Genomic DNA, 17,101 nt, shown 5'->3' on the forward strand with positions numbered 1-17,101 from the left:
CTCTTTTACTGTGTGTTTTGGAAAGTTCCAAAGTCACTTTAAAGCTTACAAAAAAGACAAGCCGCTTGACATAGAAAAGTCTGGTAGAAATGGAGCGTTTACACTTCATTTCACTACCAATATAAAAACCAGCCCACACGTGAAATGGCCGCCAGCGGCATCAAGCTTGACGTAGCATAATGATGCTAGCTATGCGCTTTATGCGCGCCTAGAAACATGGCGGAGAAGGGAAGTCCTAAAGAGTCAGTGGCCAAGTACGCCCAGCGAATTGACCCGAAACGGGAAAAACTTAGCCCGGAGCAGCAGGAGTTTATGAGGAAAACGGAGATGGCGCAATGGCGGAAGAACGCAGGGAAGCTACGTGGACGCAACCTCGTCACTGGTTTAGTAATAGGAGGCATCGTCCTGGGCATCTGTATCCTTCCAATGTTCCACGATAAGCAGAGGTCCGATGTTAGTGTCATTGAAAATGATGTCAGTATGTTTCTTGGCAGCTAGGAAAATAACAGATGTAGGTGCAGCCAATAAGCCTTTAGTGTAAATCAGTTTAGTGTCTAACCTTTTGCTCTCGTCTTTGGAAATCGGTAGAGCAGTCTATGCTAAAGGGTTATGGGGTTTATTGTGGAATCGGTTAACATGTGCTTACACAGTGAAAATAGCTTCTTGCAGCCCCAGGTGCACGCTGTACCCACTGCCCGGGCAGATAAATTCAAGAATGAAGAAAACAGCAGCACTCCGGTTGTTTTGAAAAATGTGAATCTTTACTAAGTGCCAAAGGCAACGTTTCGGGCTTCACTCCAGCCCTTTATCAAGCCTGGGGTTTATTGTGGAACTTCCCCTGAAATAGTACAATATATGGCTGTATACATTGAACATAGAAATTACATACAATAATATAAGCAAGGCAATGGGCAGCAATGACCTACCTTCTTTTAGACCAGGTGTTGTCCTTAGTTACATAGTTATATTGGATTGAAAAAAGACCTAAGTCCATCAAGTTCAACCCTTCCAAGTAAACCCAGCTCAAACAAACCTGTACTTACCTATCTATATACTCGCATACATAAAACACATACTAACTGTAGATTTTAGTATCACAATAGCCTTGGATACTATGCTTGTTCAAGAATTCATCCAGGCCCCTCTTAAAGACATTAACAGAATTTCCCATTACAACATCACTAGGAAGGGCATTCCACAACCTCACTGCCCTCACTGTGAAAAACCACTTATGTTGCTTCAAATGAAAGTTCAGTTCCTCCAATCTAAAGGGGTGGCCTCTGGTGCGCTGGTCATTGTTTTTGCCTATATCTGCCTATAATCCCCTCTAATGTACTTTTACAGAGTAATTATGTCCCCTCGCAAGCGCCCTTTTTCCAGAGAAAGACAACCCAAACATTGACAGTGTAACCCCATGGGATCCCCAACCGTTTATACCCGTGAGTCACATTCAAGTGGAAAAAGTGTTGGGGAGCAACACAAGCATGGAAATGGTTCCTGGGGGTGCAAATAAGAGCTATAATTGGCTACTTAATAGCCCCTAAGTGGACTGGCAGCCCGCAGAAGGCTCTGTTTGGCATTATACTGTGTTTTTATGCAACCAAAACTTGCCTCCTAACCAGAAATTCAAAAATAAGCCCCTGCATTGAGGCCACTGGGGTCAACATCCAACGGGTTGGGGAGCAACATGTTGCTCATGAGCCACTGGTTGGGGACCACTGGTCTTACCTTATAGTTTAACTCTTCCACTTCCTTTACCAGTCTGGTTGCACATCTCTGTACTCTCTCCAGCTCATTATTACCCTTCTTAAGGACTGGAGCTTTGCATACAAAAGATGAGGCCTTACTTATATTATTTCTACCAAAGTGGATAACTTTGCCCAATCAACATTGAACCTCGTTTTCCATTTACCCGGCCAGTTTTCCAATTTAATCAAATTGCTCTGCAAAGTGGCAGCATCCTGCATGGAACTCATAGCTTTGCACAATTTAGTATCATCAGCAAAAATAGAAACAGTACTTTCAATACCCACCTCCAGGTCATTAATAAACAAGTTAAAAAGCAAAGGACCATGGACTGACCCCCGTGGTACTCCACTAACAACACTGGTCCAATTAGAAAATGTTCTACCGCCACTCTTTGTAATCTATCCTTCAGCCAGTTTTCTATCCAAGTACAAATATTATATTCTAGGCCAATATTCCTCAATTTTATCATTAACTTTCTGTGAGGAACTGTATCAAATGCTTTAGCAAAATCTAAGTCAAAATCTAATCTATACGATATCCACTGCCATTTCAGCATTGAGCTTCCTGCTCACCTCCTCATAAAAAGCAATTACATTAGTCTGGCAAGATCTGTTATGTATAAAACCATGCTGGCACAAACTTATAGTATGGTGATTTGCAATGTATTCAAGTACCCTATCCCTTATTACCCCTTCCAAAAGCTTTCCTACTACTGATGTCAGACTAACAGGCCTATAGTTTTCAGACTGAGGACAGGGTCCCCTTTTAATTAACGGCACCACATTAGTAAGATAATAAGAGTTCACAATTTCTGCTTTTTTCCCTGTTCTCATCAACCACCTGACACCCCCCCCCCCCCCCGTGATAATAAGGGTCCCACCCCTTCTTGCTTCATTTTTATACTAGTTATATATTTAAAAAATACTTTTGGATTCATTTTACTCCTATCTGCAATACCCCTTTCCATCTCTATTTTAGCTTGCCTGATAGCTTTTTTGCATACTTTATTTGCTTTCTTGTACCTGATAAACGTTTCTGCTGTCCCAGCTAACTTGAATGCTTTAAAGGCACATTTTTTTCTTACCAACCTCAACACTAATGCTTTTATACAGCCATAAAGGTTTTGCTTTGCAATGCCTTTTCTTGTTTACAACAGGGATATACTGATTTGTATACTTGCTAAGCAACGTTTTAAAGAGATTCCATTTCCCTTCCGTGTTTAACCCTGTGAAAAGCCTTTCCCAGTTGACACATTGCAAAGATGCCCTTATTTTGGCAAAGTCTGCACATTTAAAATTGAGTGTTTTAGTTAATCCCTTATAGAGCTGTCTCTGCAGCATTATCTCAAAGGAGACCATGTTGTGATCACTGTTACCTAAATGCCCAAACACACAAATGTTAGAGATGGGTTCAGTATTATTAGACATCACCAGGTCCAAAATAGTCATTCCTAGTAGGTTCTTGAACTGCCTGAAATAAAAGGTTATCATGTATCATATTTTCAAACCTAGCTTTTTTTCTGACTTAGCCACCCCATTACTCCAGTCAATGTCCAGATAAAGTCCCCCGTAATAACAACTTGAACTAGTTGTTAAGCCTTTTACATTTGCAATAGTAGCTGGGCCTCATCCTCTTATATGGGGTGGTTTATAGTATACACTAATCACTAAACACTTTTCTTTGTACCCTTTAACCCTACTGAAACTTCTACCCAAAGTGATTCCACATTGTCCTTGGTAATCTCTATAGCACATGGCTTTAAATCTGACTCAACAGAAAGACAAACCACTCCACTCTTTTTAATCCGTCTGTCCCTACAAAAAAGGGTGTAACCATTTACATTTACAGCCCAGTCACATGTTTCATCCCACAAAGTCTCAGTGACACCAATTAAATCATAATTTTAAGTACATGCAATATACTCCAGCTCCCCTAATCTACTTGACAAGCTCCATGCATTAGCCAGCATGCAGTGGAGATTACTACTTTTCCCACTGATATGTACATTTGTTAATGGAGAGTTAGATCTAAGATTAATATTAGGCTGTTTCCTTTGTAACAGTGGAAGCTCCTTAAGCTGGTAAACATTATGCCCCCCCCCACTCTGCCCCCATGACCCTTTGCTAATCCTACTGCCCCCTCTACACTAGCTTTCCCATAAAACTCTAGCTCGCCCACTGCCCCTTGTCTAGTTTAAACACTTCTCCAGCCTCCTAGCCATTCTCTCCCCTAGCACAGCGGACCCCCTTCCATTGAGCTGTCCGGCGCCCAAAGAAAAGTCAGCCCAGTGCTCTAGGAACCCAAACCCCTCCTTCCTACACCAAGACTTTAGCCACGCATTTAGCTCCCTAAGCTCCCGCTGTCTCCCTAAACTTGCATGTGGCACTGGCAAAACTTCCCCCAAAATTAAGTTGGAGGACCTTTCCTAGATCTCTGAACTCAATCTTTAAGGTCCTCCACCTACCATTAAATTTTGTCATTAGTACAAATATGTACCAAGCCAGCTGAGTCATGCCCAGCCCCATCCAATCATTTATCAACTATATGCTGAACCCTGGCACCAGGAAAACGGCAAACCAGTTGTAGCAATCCGGACTACAGATTACCCTGTCCGCTTTCCTAATGATTGAATCCCCTATAACCACAATCTGTTTAGGCCTAGCTCTGCTCTCCTCCCCACCAGTGCTAGAGAAACTAGTCTCCCAGCCTCCTCTTGAACCGCCAGTCCAGAATTCACCATCTGCGCCATCTTTTTTACACAATCTGGGAAATCAGTTGGGATGCACAAACCCCAGAGCAGCCTCCCTTTTCCATTTTCCCACACTAGATTTTCTGTCATCCAGCTTACTTCCTCATCATCCTTCCACTGTTCTCCTCCCCCCAAACTATCTGACTCCGCTAGCTCCTGCTCAGTGAGCAAGAGACTCCTCTCAAGATCGAGCGCAGTGTTGCAACTTGTACCTCTAGGGCTCTAAATCGATCCTTTAAAGTGGCAATTCGCTTACATCCTTGACAGAGGTAAGCACTTTGAAACTGTTGTTCCAAAATCTCATACATGTGGCAGATTGTGCACTGAGTCAGACCTTCAATTTTGCTGCCACTCATTCTCCCAGTTACAGAAACAAGCAAAACTAGGGGGAAAAAAAGACTTTGAGTAAGTAACAAACTTTGAACCTTGTTTTAACTCCTTTAGTTTGTAACTCCTGCGTTTATAACTCCACTTACAGAGCCCCCACTTCAAGAGCAATCACTTTAAAGGAGAAGGAAAGGGTTTTACTTATCTTTTAGTATGTAATAGAGGGCCCCTGCATGTACCTGAACACTGAAATAATTTCTTCTAAAAATGCTCCTTTGCCCAGTATGGTCCTCCCGAAGTACACAGTATTTCTCCTTGTCTGCGCCGCCATGTTTTAAACACTGATAAGATGGCGCTCCACTAGCCTCCCCGCTTGCCTCTCCCCCCCCCCCAGCACCTGTCAGCTGTCGCCGTTCTTTACCGCTCCTCTCCCCTCCCTGCGTCCTCTCATACCTGCGTCCTCTCGTCCCCGCTCGCATCTCCGCCCCAGCAACGTTCCTCACCGCTCCCCTCCTTGCACCTGCATCCTCTCGTCCCCGCTCCTCTCCTCGCTTGCCTCTCCGCCCCTGCACCTGCCGGCTGCGTCCTGTAATGGCCCCAGCTGCTGCTTCTAATAGCAAATAGCGTCTCATAACCAGACGCTAGGGGGAGCGTGCCTGCTTGTGTGCATGCGCCACCTTCAATAGTAAGTCTCCAAGTCTTGGAAAAGAGCATTGCATTATGGGAATCTTTCTACGCAGCTCAGCGTTTTTTTTTTCCTATTTTGCTTCTGATCATCTGAACTGGAGATACAGTGGAGGAAATAATTATTTGACCCCTCACTGATTTTGTAAGTTTGTCCAATGACAAAGAAATGAAAAGTCTCAGAACAGTATCATTTCAATGGTAGGTTTATTTTAACAGTGGCAGATAGCACATCAAAAGGAAAATTAAAAAAATAACTTTAAATAAAAGATAGCAACTGATTTGCATTTCATTGAGTGAAATAAGTTTTTGAACCCCTACCAACCATTAAGAGTTCTGGCTCCCACAGAGTGGTTAGACACTTCTACTCAATTAGTCAACCTCATTAAGGACACCTGTCTTAACTAGTCACCTGTATAAAAGACACCTGTCCACAGAATCAATCAATCAAGCAGACTCCAAACTCTCCAACATGGGAAAGACCAAAGAGCTGTCCAAGGATGTCAGAGACAAAATTGTAGACCTGCACAAGGCTGGAATGGGCTAAAAAACCATTAGCAAGAAGCTGGGAGAGAAGGTGACAACTGTTGGTGCGATTGTTCGAAAATGGAAGGAGCACAAAATGACCATCAATCGACCTCGCTCTGGGGCTCCACGCAAGATCTCACCTCGTGGGGTGTCAATGATTCTGAGAAAGGTGAAAAAGCATCCTAGAACTACACGGGAGGAGTTAGTTAATGACCTCAAATTAGCAGGGACCACAGTCACCAAGAAAACCATTGGAAACACATTACACCGCAATGGATTAAAATCCTGCAGGGCTCGCAAGGTCCCCCTGCTCAAGAAGGCACATGTGCAGGCCCGTCTGAAGTTTGCCAATGAACACCTGAATGATTCTGTGAGTGACTGGGAGAAGGTGCTGTGGTCTGATGAGACCAAAATAGAGCTCTTTGGCATTAACTCAACTCGCTGTGTTTGGAGGAAGAAAAATGCTGCGTATGACCCCCAAAACACCGTCCCCACCATCAAGCATGGGGGTGGAAACATTTTGCTTTGGGGGTGTTTTTCTGCTAAGGGCACAGGACAACTTATTTGCATTAACGGGAAAATGGACGGAGCCATGTATCGTGAAATCCTGAACGACAACCTCCTTCCCTCTGCCAGGAAACTGAAAATGGGTCGTGGATGGGTGTTCCAGCACGACAATGACCCAAAACATACAGCAAAGGCAACAAAGGAGTGGCTCAAGAAGAAGCACATTAAGGTCATGGAGTGGCCTAGTCAGTCTCCGGACCTTAATCCAATAGAAAACCTATGGAGGGAGCTCAAGCTCAGAGTTGCACAGAGACGGCCTCGAAACCTTAGGGATTTAGAGATGATCTGCAAAGAGGAGTGGACCAACATTCCTCCTAAAATGTGCGCAAAATTGGTCATCAATTACAAGAAACGTTTGACCTCTGTGCTTGCAAACAAGGGTTTTTCCACTAAGTATTAAGTCTTTTTTTGTTAGAGGGTTCAAAAACCTATTTCACTCAATGAAATGCAAATAAGTTGCTATCTTTTATTTAAAGTTATTTTTTCGATTTTCCTTTTGATGTGCTATCTGCCACTGTTAAAATAAACCTACCATTGAAATGATACTGTTCTGAGACTTTTTTCATTTCTTTGTCATTGGACAAACTTACAAAATCAGTGAGGGGTCAAATAATTATTTCCTCCACTGTATATGGGGAGACTTAAGGGCACTATTGAGACAACTGAAGGTATGCCTGCATTTGAGATTAACTCTTTATTAGCCTTACCTTCTCCTTTAAGAGCTGCAACCACCAGAGAGTCCCAGTGGTTCTATTAATGCTATGTGTTCAGGTGCAACTAATCAAACCCCACCCACCTCAAACTAAGGGTATCTACAAAGTAATGCAACTTCTGGCAAACCTACTGTAAGCTTTGTAGTTTACCAAACTTTGTAATTAAGCATCGAAAGCAGCAAAAACGTTTGAAAAAATTAAACCCCAACAGTTACACAAACACCAAAGACTTTAAATAAGGTTAATAAAATATACTTATCCTTGTTATGCTTTTTTTTTAGTTAAAAAAAAAAAAGTTGCTTTAACCAGCCACCAAGCCTGTTAGTAAGCAGACCAGACCAGCCTGTTAGTAAGCAGACCAGACCAGCCTGTTAGTAAGCAAAGCAAACCAGACCAGCCTGTTAGTAAGCAGACCAGCCTGTTAGGCTGGTCTCCTTACTAACAAGCTGGTCTGCTGTTAGTAAGTCCTTAGATATCAGTATGGGTATGGCAAGTGGAGTGTTGCATATGGGTTAAAACCGGTGGAAGATTTTACACCTGGACCATGAATGATTGGTTCCACCGCTGCTCAGCTAATACCCTGTTTCCATTTAAAACTTCTTTAACCCATTCTTAGATGGATACACCTTCTACTCTGTGTCTCAGGAGAAGTTTTTAGATGAACTAGAAGTTGAAGCAAAAGCAGCACGTGCCAGTTATCCGAAAACATCTGCCAACTGAAGAGCTTTGGAGAAGGCGGTGTTCTGAACATCAAGATGAACTTTTAATCATCCTTCAGTTTCTAGTGATTCTGCTCATATGACTTCAGCAGTTATATCAAGCGCATATCTGCTTATTTTTTTACGGGTTGTGCTCCCTGTACTCTTAACTGTTACCGAAGGCCTCTACATACATATACAAGTTTGTTCATAGCTTGTGTTTTACAGCACCCCTCCCTCATGGATATGCCTAGAACAATGCTTTTCAGGATTAAAAATAAATGAAAATTATCACAAAAATAACCTGACTTTCTAAAAGATATATATTTAATAAATATATATATCCTATCATACATTGTGATTAGTGAAATCTGCTGTACAAATAATTAGCTAAATATTCTGCCTGCTGTACTTTTCTGGGCCTGTAACTGGGGCAGCAATTCTCAAACCATGTAACCTGTTCTGGGCCAAGATACTCTCACAAGGGGTCTATGTACCATGTACAACTTTCTTTTTTGTGATGATAATGTCGGTGTTGGAGATGCCCGTGGTTTGTAATAAAATATGACTTCAATGAACCAAGTGTGTCCCCTTCTGCAAACTTGAATCTGCTATACCCAATAAGCACACAGAGAAACAGTAGTTGCCTTCCAGAGAAGGGGTACAATGCCAAGCAGTAAAGAGAATCGAGAAACACTTTTCACGGTTTGTGCCCATCTCTTCCAATCTAGTGGTAACAGTTATCAGCGGTAGCCCAGTCATCATCATTATTATTTCCTGAGCCCCTCTCCTGTGTTAAACTTCTTACTTTGCTTTTGCATGCTTTGCCATTATCGTATTATCGCCACCTTCCTGAAACTTGAACAGCAAGGTAGCCATGTGTCATCTTGCCCTGGTGAGATTTAATGAGGCTGCCTGCAGGTTTGGATTTAAAGGAGAAGGAAAGGCTAGTAAAGAGTTAATCTCAAGCTGCAGGCTTACCTTCAGTTATCTCAATAGTGCCCTTAAGTCTCCCCATATTTCTCCTGTTCAGATGATCAGAAGCCAAACAGGAAGAAAAAACACTGAGCTGCACAGAGACTAAGCACATGCGCATTTAACATACCCTGTGAATGCGCTTTACATCTCACAAGCAGGAGCGGCTCAGGCAGAGTAGGTTGCTAGGGGGAGGGAGAAGGTTCGCGCATGCACGTTTCCTTACACAGCGCCATGTTGGATTAGTTTAAATATACAACATGGCGGCCGCAATAGAACAAATACAGCATTAATGAAAAATAGTGCAGGGAATATACAGGTTATTCAGGTAAAAAAAGGTAGCGATCTGCTGGTGGAGAAACACCAGTCACCACCTGTGCTGCCTCCTGGCTTGAATGCCAGTCAGGCAGGTTAGACACTCCAAAAAATTTGAAAACATAGTCATTTGTCACTCAGCAAAGTGAGTAGATTACACAACACAGTCTTCTGATATAAAACCAATAAGATAAGCAACTCTTCAGTGGGAGGCGGATTCACAGCCGAGGAATTGGAGAGTTGCAGTTCAGCTCAGAAGCTGCAGGGAAGGCAGCCACATGACCCAGAGACTAAACACAGAAATCTGATCTGGAGGAACAATATAAAGAGAAAGAGAGAACAGTTGCACCTTCCACACTGAAGTGTTAGTCTCAAGTAAATTTCAACACTATTCTACAAAAGAGATATGTAAATGGGGATAGAATCCTCCAAGTAACGTGCAAATGAAGTATACAAACATACAATACACAAATTAGGAAACGCCCAAGCAGGTGTTCCCTCCTAGACTTCAATCACATGCACAGTTACTTAATTAAATTATTAGGTCAGTTAGTTAACAAAGAGTATTAGAAAAATCAGAATTAAAATTTAACCTTTATTAATTTAAATAAACCCCCCCCAAAAAAATGATGCTCATAGAAAAAAGAAAATCCCAATTAAAAATAGCAGGGGGTGAAAAGCGATCCAAATGTTAATCACAGAGCATCAACTGCTCACTACTGATTTACTGAGGCTGACACAAAACGAAACAACGTTCCCCTATTCAAACTCCAACTGAGCAGTAACAGGGAAAATGCCTCGGAAAACTTGCAACAAGTGTAACAACTCAACTCAGCTCAGCCGAGGATTGGGACTGGGTCAGCAGGTAGGGTTGCCACCTCAGTTTTCGGTAGGGCTGTCCGGGTAAAAACTGCCTGCCTGGTTTTCCCAATCTGGAAAACTGGCCAGAATTCTTTATAAGCCTCCTCCCAAAGCTGATTGGGGAGACCATCCAGAAGTTAACTTAGTGCTGGGCGGTATACCGGTAAAAACCGATCACCGGTTTTTTTTTTGAAACCGATATGACTTTTTAACATACCCCCATACCGGTGTGCGCGCTTCCTGGTACTACTTCCGGGTGCGCGCGTGACGTCAGCGCGCACGCGACGTCAGCGCGCACGCGACGTCAGCGCGCTCGTGACGTCAGCGCGCACACTCTACAAAAGCGCCATCGCTAGGAGGCATCACTCAGAGTCGGACGCATCGCTGGAGCTTGAGGAACCAGGTAAGTTGAGTTACACTGGGGTGCCTGGCCTGCATATTTTACGGGGGGGGGGGGGTGCCGCTGCCGCCTGCCAGTAATTTCTATTTATGTGAAGGGGGGGGGGGGAGTTGTGTTTGGGGTGCCAGCATTTTCTATTTATGTGGAGGGAGGGGGGATATTTTATGGGGGTGCCTGCCAGCTATTTCTATTTATGTGAAGGGGGGGTGGGGTGTTTGGGGTGGCGGCCAGCATTTTCTATTTATGTGGAGGGAGGGGGGATATTTTATGGGGGTGCCTGCCAGTAATTTCTATTTATGTGAAGGGGGGGGTGGGGTGTTTGGGGTGCCAGCTATTTCTATTTATGTGGAGGGAGGGGGGATATTTTATGGGGGTGCCTGCCAGTAATTTCTATTTATGTCAAGGGGGGGGTGGGGTGTTTGGGGTGCCAGCAATTTCTATTTATGTGGAGGGAGGGGGGATATTTTATGGGGGTGCCTGCTGCCAGCAATTTCTATTTATGTGAAGGGGGGGTGGGGTGTTTGGGGTGGCCAGCAATTTCTATTTATGTGAAGGGGGGGGTGGGGTGTTTGGGGTGCCAGCAATTTCTATTTATGTGGAGGGAGGGGGGATATTTTATGGGGGTGCCTGCTGCCAGCAATTTCTATTTATGTGAAGGGGGGGTGGGGTGTTTGGGGTGCCAGCATTTTCTATTTATGTGGAGGGAGGGGGGATATTTTATGGGGGTGCCTGGCCAGTAATTTCTATTTATGTGAAGGGGGGGTGGGGTGTTTGGGGTGGCCAGCATTTTCTATTTATGTGGAGGGGGGGGTGGGGTGTTTGGGGTGGCCAGCAATTTCTATTTATGTGGAGGGAGGGGGGATATTTTATGGGGGTGCCTGCCAGCAATTTCTATTTATGTGAGGGTGGGGTGTTTGGGGTGGCCAGCAATTTCTATTTATGTGGAGGGAGGGGGGATATTTTATGGGGGTGCCTGGCCAGTAATTTCTATTTATGTGAAGGAGGGGGTGTTTGGGGTGGCCAGCAATTTCTATTTAAGTGGAGGGAGGGGGGATGGGTGGCCAGCAATTTCTATTTATGTAGAGGGATGGGGGATGGGTGGCCAGCAATTTCTATTTATGTGGAGGGAGGGTGGGGTGGCCACCAATTTTTATGTATATGGGGGGGGGGGGGGTGCCTGCAAACTATTTAGGGGCTGCCTGCCCCTGGCCACCAATGTTTATGTATAGGGGGGAGTGCCTGCAAACTATTTAGGGGCCCTGGCCACCATTTTTTATGTATATGGGGGGGGGTGCCTGCAACTATTTAGGGGCCTGCCGCCTGCCCCTGGCCACCAATGTTTATGTATAGGGGGGAGTGCCTGCAAACTATTTAGGGGCCCTGGCCACCATTTTTTATGTATATGGGGGGGGGTGCCTGCAACTATTTAGGGGCCTGCCGCCTGCCCCTGGCCACCAATGTTTATGTATAAGGGGGGGAGTGCCTGCAAATTATTTAGGGGCCCTGGCCACCAATGTTTATGTATAGGGGGGGCACTGGCTACCAATGTTTATTATGTGTAGGGGCCCTGGCCACCAATGTTTGTTTATAGGATGTAGGGGCCCTGGCCACCAATGTTTGTTTATAGGATGTAGGGGCCCTGGCCACCAATGTTTGTTTATGTGGGGTTGGAGACAGATTTCCATGTTCCATCAGCCTTACAGGACTGGTGTGTTTTTTTTTTTTGACCAAGGATTTAAGCCAAATGGCTCTTGTGTGTCTACTTGAAATGCAGAAAAATTCTAACACTAAGTGCAACTTAGGTTAGAATAGGTACCTGCCCAAAGAGTCTACCTGACCTGGCAGGCTTAATAACTCTTTGGCCAAAAGTGTCCTTTGTACTGAGGGGAGGGGCCATTGGGGGAGGAGCCATTGTGGGAGGGACCATCAAGAGGGGGGCCCAGAATTTGGTTGTGAGGGGACCCATGATTTCTGATGGCTGGTAGCCGGTTCTGCACATGTGTGGGGGGTATTTAAAGCTATCAAACACCTCCTCCTGTGCTATGTTGTCTGCGGCCTTGTCTGGGGAACTAAGCCTGGGTGATTTACCTTACGACTTTCTGTTGCAGATCCTTTGCTTGCCTGACTCTCATTTTCGTTTTTGCCTGCTGCCTGCCCAAGACCCTTTTGCCTGCCTCCGGAGGCTCCGACTACGTTTTCTGCTTGCTGCCTGCCCAAGACCCTTTTGCCTGCCTCCGACTACGTTTTCTGCTTGCTGCCTGCCCAAGACCTTTTTGCGTGCCTCCGACTACGATTTTGTCTGCTGCTGTATTTTGTCTGCATGAGAGCGGTGGAAGCGCAGCCTGTGTGTGTTGACCAGCATGGACGAAGAAAATGTCACAAACAAAGAGAAAGAGGAGGAACAACTTGTTCCGAAAACAGGAGCCGTGTCGGTTGTGTGGAAATACTTCGGCTTTAAAAAATCTGACGTTGAGCAAACAATCATAATATGTAAATGCTGTCGGGCTAAAGTTGTAGCCGCAGGAGGCAACACAAGCAATTTGCTTCACCACCTCCGCCACAAACATCTCCTGAAATACCAAGAATGCATGAAATTAAGATCTGAATCCTCTTCCACATCTGCAGGTAGCGATAGAGTTGGCACTGCAACACAAAACGCGACTCAGACGTCACTCAAAGACGCGTTTGCTAAAGGCACTGCCTACGACAAGAAAAGCAAACGGTGGAATGATATTACCAACGCTATTACTTTCCACTTGGCTAAAGACCTGGTACCGCTTAATACAGTTGAGAAAGTTGGCTTCAAGCAGATGATTAAAGTACTGGATCCCAGATATGTTTTACCAAGTCGAAATTACTTTAGCCGAACAGCACTCCCTAACTTGTACCAACAGCACAGAGCCAAGGTAGAAGCAGACTTGGCTACCGTTCACCACTTCTCAGCAACAACTGATTTATGGTCTAGTCGGAGCATGGAGCCATACCTAAGCCTGACTGTTCACTTTATAAGTGACGACTGGGTGTTGCATAGTCATTGTCTGCAAACAAGCTTTTTCCCCGATGATCACACTGGCGAGTTACTAGCGGCAGGTTTGCAAGAGGCACTGGATTCCTGGGGGCTGTCGGAGCACAGACTAGTGGCCATCACAACAGACAATGGAGCCAACATCATTAAGGCAATTGAGCTGCATAATTGGACAAGATTCCAGTGCTTTGGTCACAGGCTTCACCTAGCCATTGGTAAGCCCTAGTTATTATATTAATTTGACTATACATTTAATTAATCTGACTGTTATAATAAATTATAAATACATAATAATGATAGTAGTACCCTTTTGCCATTTTTACAGAGACCGCTATGAAAGATGACCGCATACAGCGTGCAGTTGGAGTCTGCAAAAAAATTGTGGCAGCCTTTTCATACTCATGGAAAAAAAGGAGGGAAATGGCCAAGGTACAGAATGAACTGGGTCTTCCAAAGCACCAGCTCACAACTGAGACGCCCACCAGGTGGGGATCACGTCAGATGATGATTCAAAGAGTATTAGAGCAAGAGAGAGCCATCAATCAGGTTCTAGCAGCTGATAAAAAGTCAAGGCATTTAATCCTCAGGTGGCAAGATGTGGAAGTCCTGGAGGCTGTCAACAAGGTGTGTGGTTGTTTTTTACTATTTTTTCTATTCATTTTGCAGCCATCCAGTGAATGCACTTCTTTAATTTTATTGTTACATTCTTGTAACATTAATGTCTCTCCCTCTCTCTCTTTCTTTTCTTTCTTTCTTTCTCTGTCAGGTGTTGAGCCCACTCCAGGACTTCACAGATGCCTTATCTGGAGAGCATTATGTCAGCGTATCATACGTAAAGCCAGTACTTCATCTGTTCAACACTACCATTCTTGCTGAGGAAGACGACAACAGTGAACTGACCAGGGATGTGAAGAGAAACATTCTAGCCTACTTGAACGAGAAATACTCCAACGCTGACACAGATGACCTGCTCGATATCGCATCTTTCCTTGATCCACGATTCAGAACCACCTACACAAAGAAAGAAAATGTGGAACATGTCCTCTCCAGAGCCATGGAAGAAATCAAGTGCCTCAAGGATCAACAGCAAGACCCTCTCCCTGGGCCTTCTGGTGCTGCAGCAGCTGCAGCAGGGCCTGCTGCTCCACCAGAGGAAAAGAGAAAAAAGTCCTTGTCCAGTTTTTTCAAAAAGCAGAGCACCAGCAGCATGGGCTGCAGCGGAGAAACACTCTCAGAGGAGGAAAACATCAAGATGGAGCTGAGAGCCTACTTGCAGACCACAGAGGTTGAAAGTGATGCAGACCCTTTGAAGTGGTGGAGATGCTATCAGGCAAACTTCCCCCGTGTTGCAAAACTAGCTCAACAGTATTTATGCATACCTGCCACAAGTGCTCCGTCTGAGAGAGTGTTCAGCACTGGTGGCAATATCGTCACATGCCATAGAGCTGCACTCAAACCAGAAACTGTGGACCGTCTGGTTTTCCTTGCTCAAAATTTGTGATGGCTGAAATACCTCATTTATGGAGCTTGTCCATGAGGTTGAAATATGTGCAATGCACATATTTCAACCTCATGGACAAGCTCCATAAATGAGGTATTTCAGCCATCACAAATTTTGAGCAAGGAAAGCCAGACATTGTGCACTGTTTCAATGCAACAGGATAAGCCTGTAAGCCATATTGCACTTCTCTTATATTTTTGATACTCGAATACAGTGAGGACTATAGTTATCATGCTGTGTAAAAAGTGGAGTGAAGCATTACCGGTGATGTTGCCCAGAGCAACCAATCAGCAATTAGATTTCAACAGTTAGAAAATCAAAGCAAAGCATCTGATTGGCTGCTATGAGCAACATCACCGGTGATGTTTTACTCCACTTTTTACACAGCATGATAAATATACCCCTTAGTGTACTGTTCCTGGGGTTGAGAAAAAGTATTATTTATGCAAGTTGCATACTTTTAGTTTACTATTTTATTTAATGTGTGTATGAATATATACCTCATATTGAAGCAAAGTCCGTATGGATGCAAGTTGCCTTAGCGAAGGTTTAGTTGTTTAAAGGAACAGTAACACCAAAAAAAAGTGTATAAAAGTAACTAAAATATAATGTGCTGCTGCCCTACACTGGTAAAAGTTGTGTGTTTACTTCAGAAAGTCTACTATAATTTATATAAATAAGCTGCTGTGTAGCCATGGGGGCAGCCATTCAAAGGAGAAAAGGCACAGGCACTTAGCAGATAACAGATAAGCTCTGTAGAATACAATAGTGTTTTATCTCTGTTATCTGCTATGTAACCTGTGCCTTTTCTCCTTTTTTCCAGCTTGAATGGCTGCCCCCGTGGCTACACAGCAGCTTATTATATAAATTATAGTAGTGTTACTGTAGCAAACACACCAGTTTTACCAGTGCAGGGCAACAGTGCATTATATTTTTATTACTTTCATTTTTTAGTGTTACTGTTCTTTTAAATGTGTGTATGAATATATACCTCATCTTGAAGCAAAGTCTGTATGGATGCAAGTTGCCTTAGTGAAGGTTTAGTTGTTTAAGAAGTTTTCAAGTTAAACTTCTATATTTTAAATACTTGAATACTACCTGGTTGGATTTGAAGTAATGTTTCACTAAGTGAAAAGTTTCAGTCCTTTTGTATTTACCTGTTTTAGGTAATTTGCCTTAATGAAAGTTCAGTGGATAAAGTTTTAATTTTGCAGTTATGGACATATTGTTTACATTGTAGCCAGTTTAAAGATGTTTTCAAGCTGCAAAACTTGCACAATAAAGTGTTGTGTATTTTGACTGAAAGTCATGAATTCTGTCTGATTTCTTCACCTCATTACAATTATGAGTGCCACTGTCACCTCCTTGTGAACAGCAGCATTTTGTGAGGCCAATCAAACCTGAATTAATACTAGTTCAGTCAATGTAAGCCAATATACTGCAGTAATTATTCCCTAATTTATCAGAAAATGGGGTTAACACCTAATCATGCATGGGGAAGAAAAAATACCGTCAAATACCGTGATACCGATATAATAAAAAAAATACCGTGATATAAATTTTTGGTCATACCGCCCAGCACTAAGTTAACTCCTATTCTGGCTGGGTGCACCCTAACAGCCTTACACTAGGAAACATTTTTATGGCTATTATCCAGAAGGCTCAGGACATAGATTTTTCTAGTTACACTTTTTTCCATTATTTGGATCACCGTTCAACTAAAAAAACTAAAAGTTTACAAGGTTTTGCTTTATTATTATAGGTAAAAATATAATGCAAAAATAATTTGTTTAAAATTGACCTTTTGGGAGAAGGTCTTTTCGATTCTGGAGCTTCCTTGGTAAGAGATCCCACACCTGTAGTAAGTCCAAATAGCTGACGTATAGGACAAACCTTCCTGTATAGAAACCACAAGCAAAAAATCAGCGCAAAGGCAAATTTAAAATTCCGAAATCAGGGCTGTGCAACTGGAGGCCCATGGACCTGTTTTTTATGGACATCAGTCTTCT

General features: G+C 43.5%; 2 protein-coding genes across 3 annotated transcripts; both read left to right on the forward strand.

Moving 5' to 3' along the window:
- The first annotated feature begins 181 nt into the window (after positions 1–181).
- Positions 182–8,593, forward strand: ccdc56 (coiled-coil domain containing 56). 2 transcript variants are annotated; one of them, XM_018097668.2, is made up of 2 exons: positions 182–415; positions 4,814–4,899. In XM_018097668.2, exons 1-2 carry the CDS (start codon positions 217–219, stop codon positions 4,882–4,884), a joined length of 270 nt encoding a protein of 89 aa, XP_017953157.1. In that variant the 5' UTR covers positions 182–216; the 3' UTR covers positions 4,885–4,899. The 2 variants fall into 2 exon arrangements, with proteins under 2 accessions (XP_017953157.1, NP_001165768.1); NM_001172297.1 differs by lacking the exon at positions 4,814–4,899 and adding an exon at positions 7,934–8,593 and having other exon boundaries at positions 212–415.
- Positions 8,594–12,144: 3,551 nt separating this feature from the next.
- On the forward strand, positions 12,145–15,125 carry LOC105946827 (zinc finger BED domain-containing protein 1). The gene is made up of 3 exons (XM_012959890.3): positions 12,145–13,806; positions 13,917–14,215; positions 14,358–15,125. Exons 1-3 carry the CDS (start codon positions 12,927–12,929, stop codon positions 15,090–15,092), a joined length of 1,914 nt encoding a protein of 637 aa, XP_012815344.2. The 5' UTR covers positions 12,145–12,926; the 3' UTR covers positions 15,093–15,125.
- The last annotated feature ends 1,976 nt before the right edge of the window (positions 15,126–17,101 follow it).

The sequence above is a fragment of the Xenopus tropicalis genome, chromosome 10 (assembly GCF_000004195.4).
Source record: "Xenopus tropicalis strain Nigerian chromosome 10, UCB_Xtro_10.0, whole genome shotgun sequence".
NCBI classification, from domain to species: domain Eukaryota; kingdom Metazoa; phylum Chordata; class Amphibia; order Anura; family Pipidae; genus Xenopus; species Xenopus tropicalis.

Excerpts from the sequence above, each read along its gene's own strand:
- ccdc56 (NM_001172297.1), top strand. The coding sequence starts at position 217 with ATGGCGGAGAAGGGAAGTCCTAAAGAGTCAGTGGCCAAGTACGCCCAG. Across the intron at positions 416-7,933 it reads AGGCATCGTCCTGGGCATCT|ATGGATACACCTTCTACTCT; the intron begins GTATCCTTCCAA and ends ACCCATTCTTAG.
- LOC105946827 (XM_012959890.3), top strand. The coding sequence starts at position 12,927 with ATGGACGAAGAAAATGTCACAAACAAAGAGAAAGAGGAGGAACAACTT. Across the intron at positions 13,807-13,916 it reads CAGGCTTCACCTAGCCATTG|AGACCGCTATGAAAGATGAC; the intron begins GTAAGCCCTAGT and ends CCATTTTTACAG. Across the intron at positions 14,216-14,357 it reads TCCTGGAGGCTGTCAACAAG|GTGTTGAGCCCACTCCAGGA; the intron begins GTGTGTGGTTGT and ends TTTCTCTGTCAG.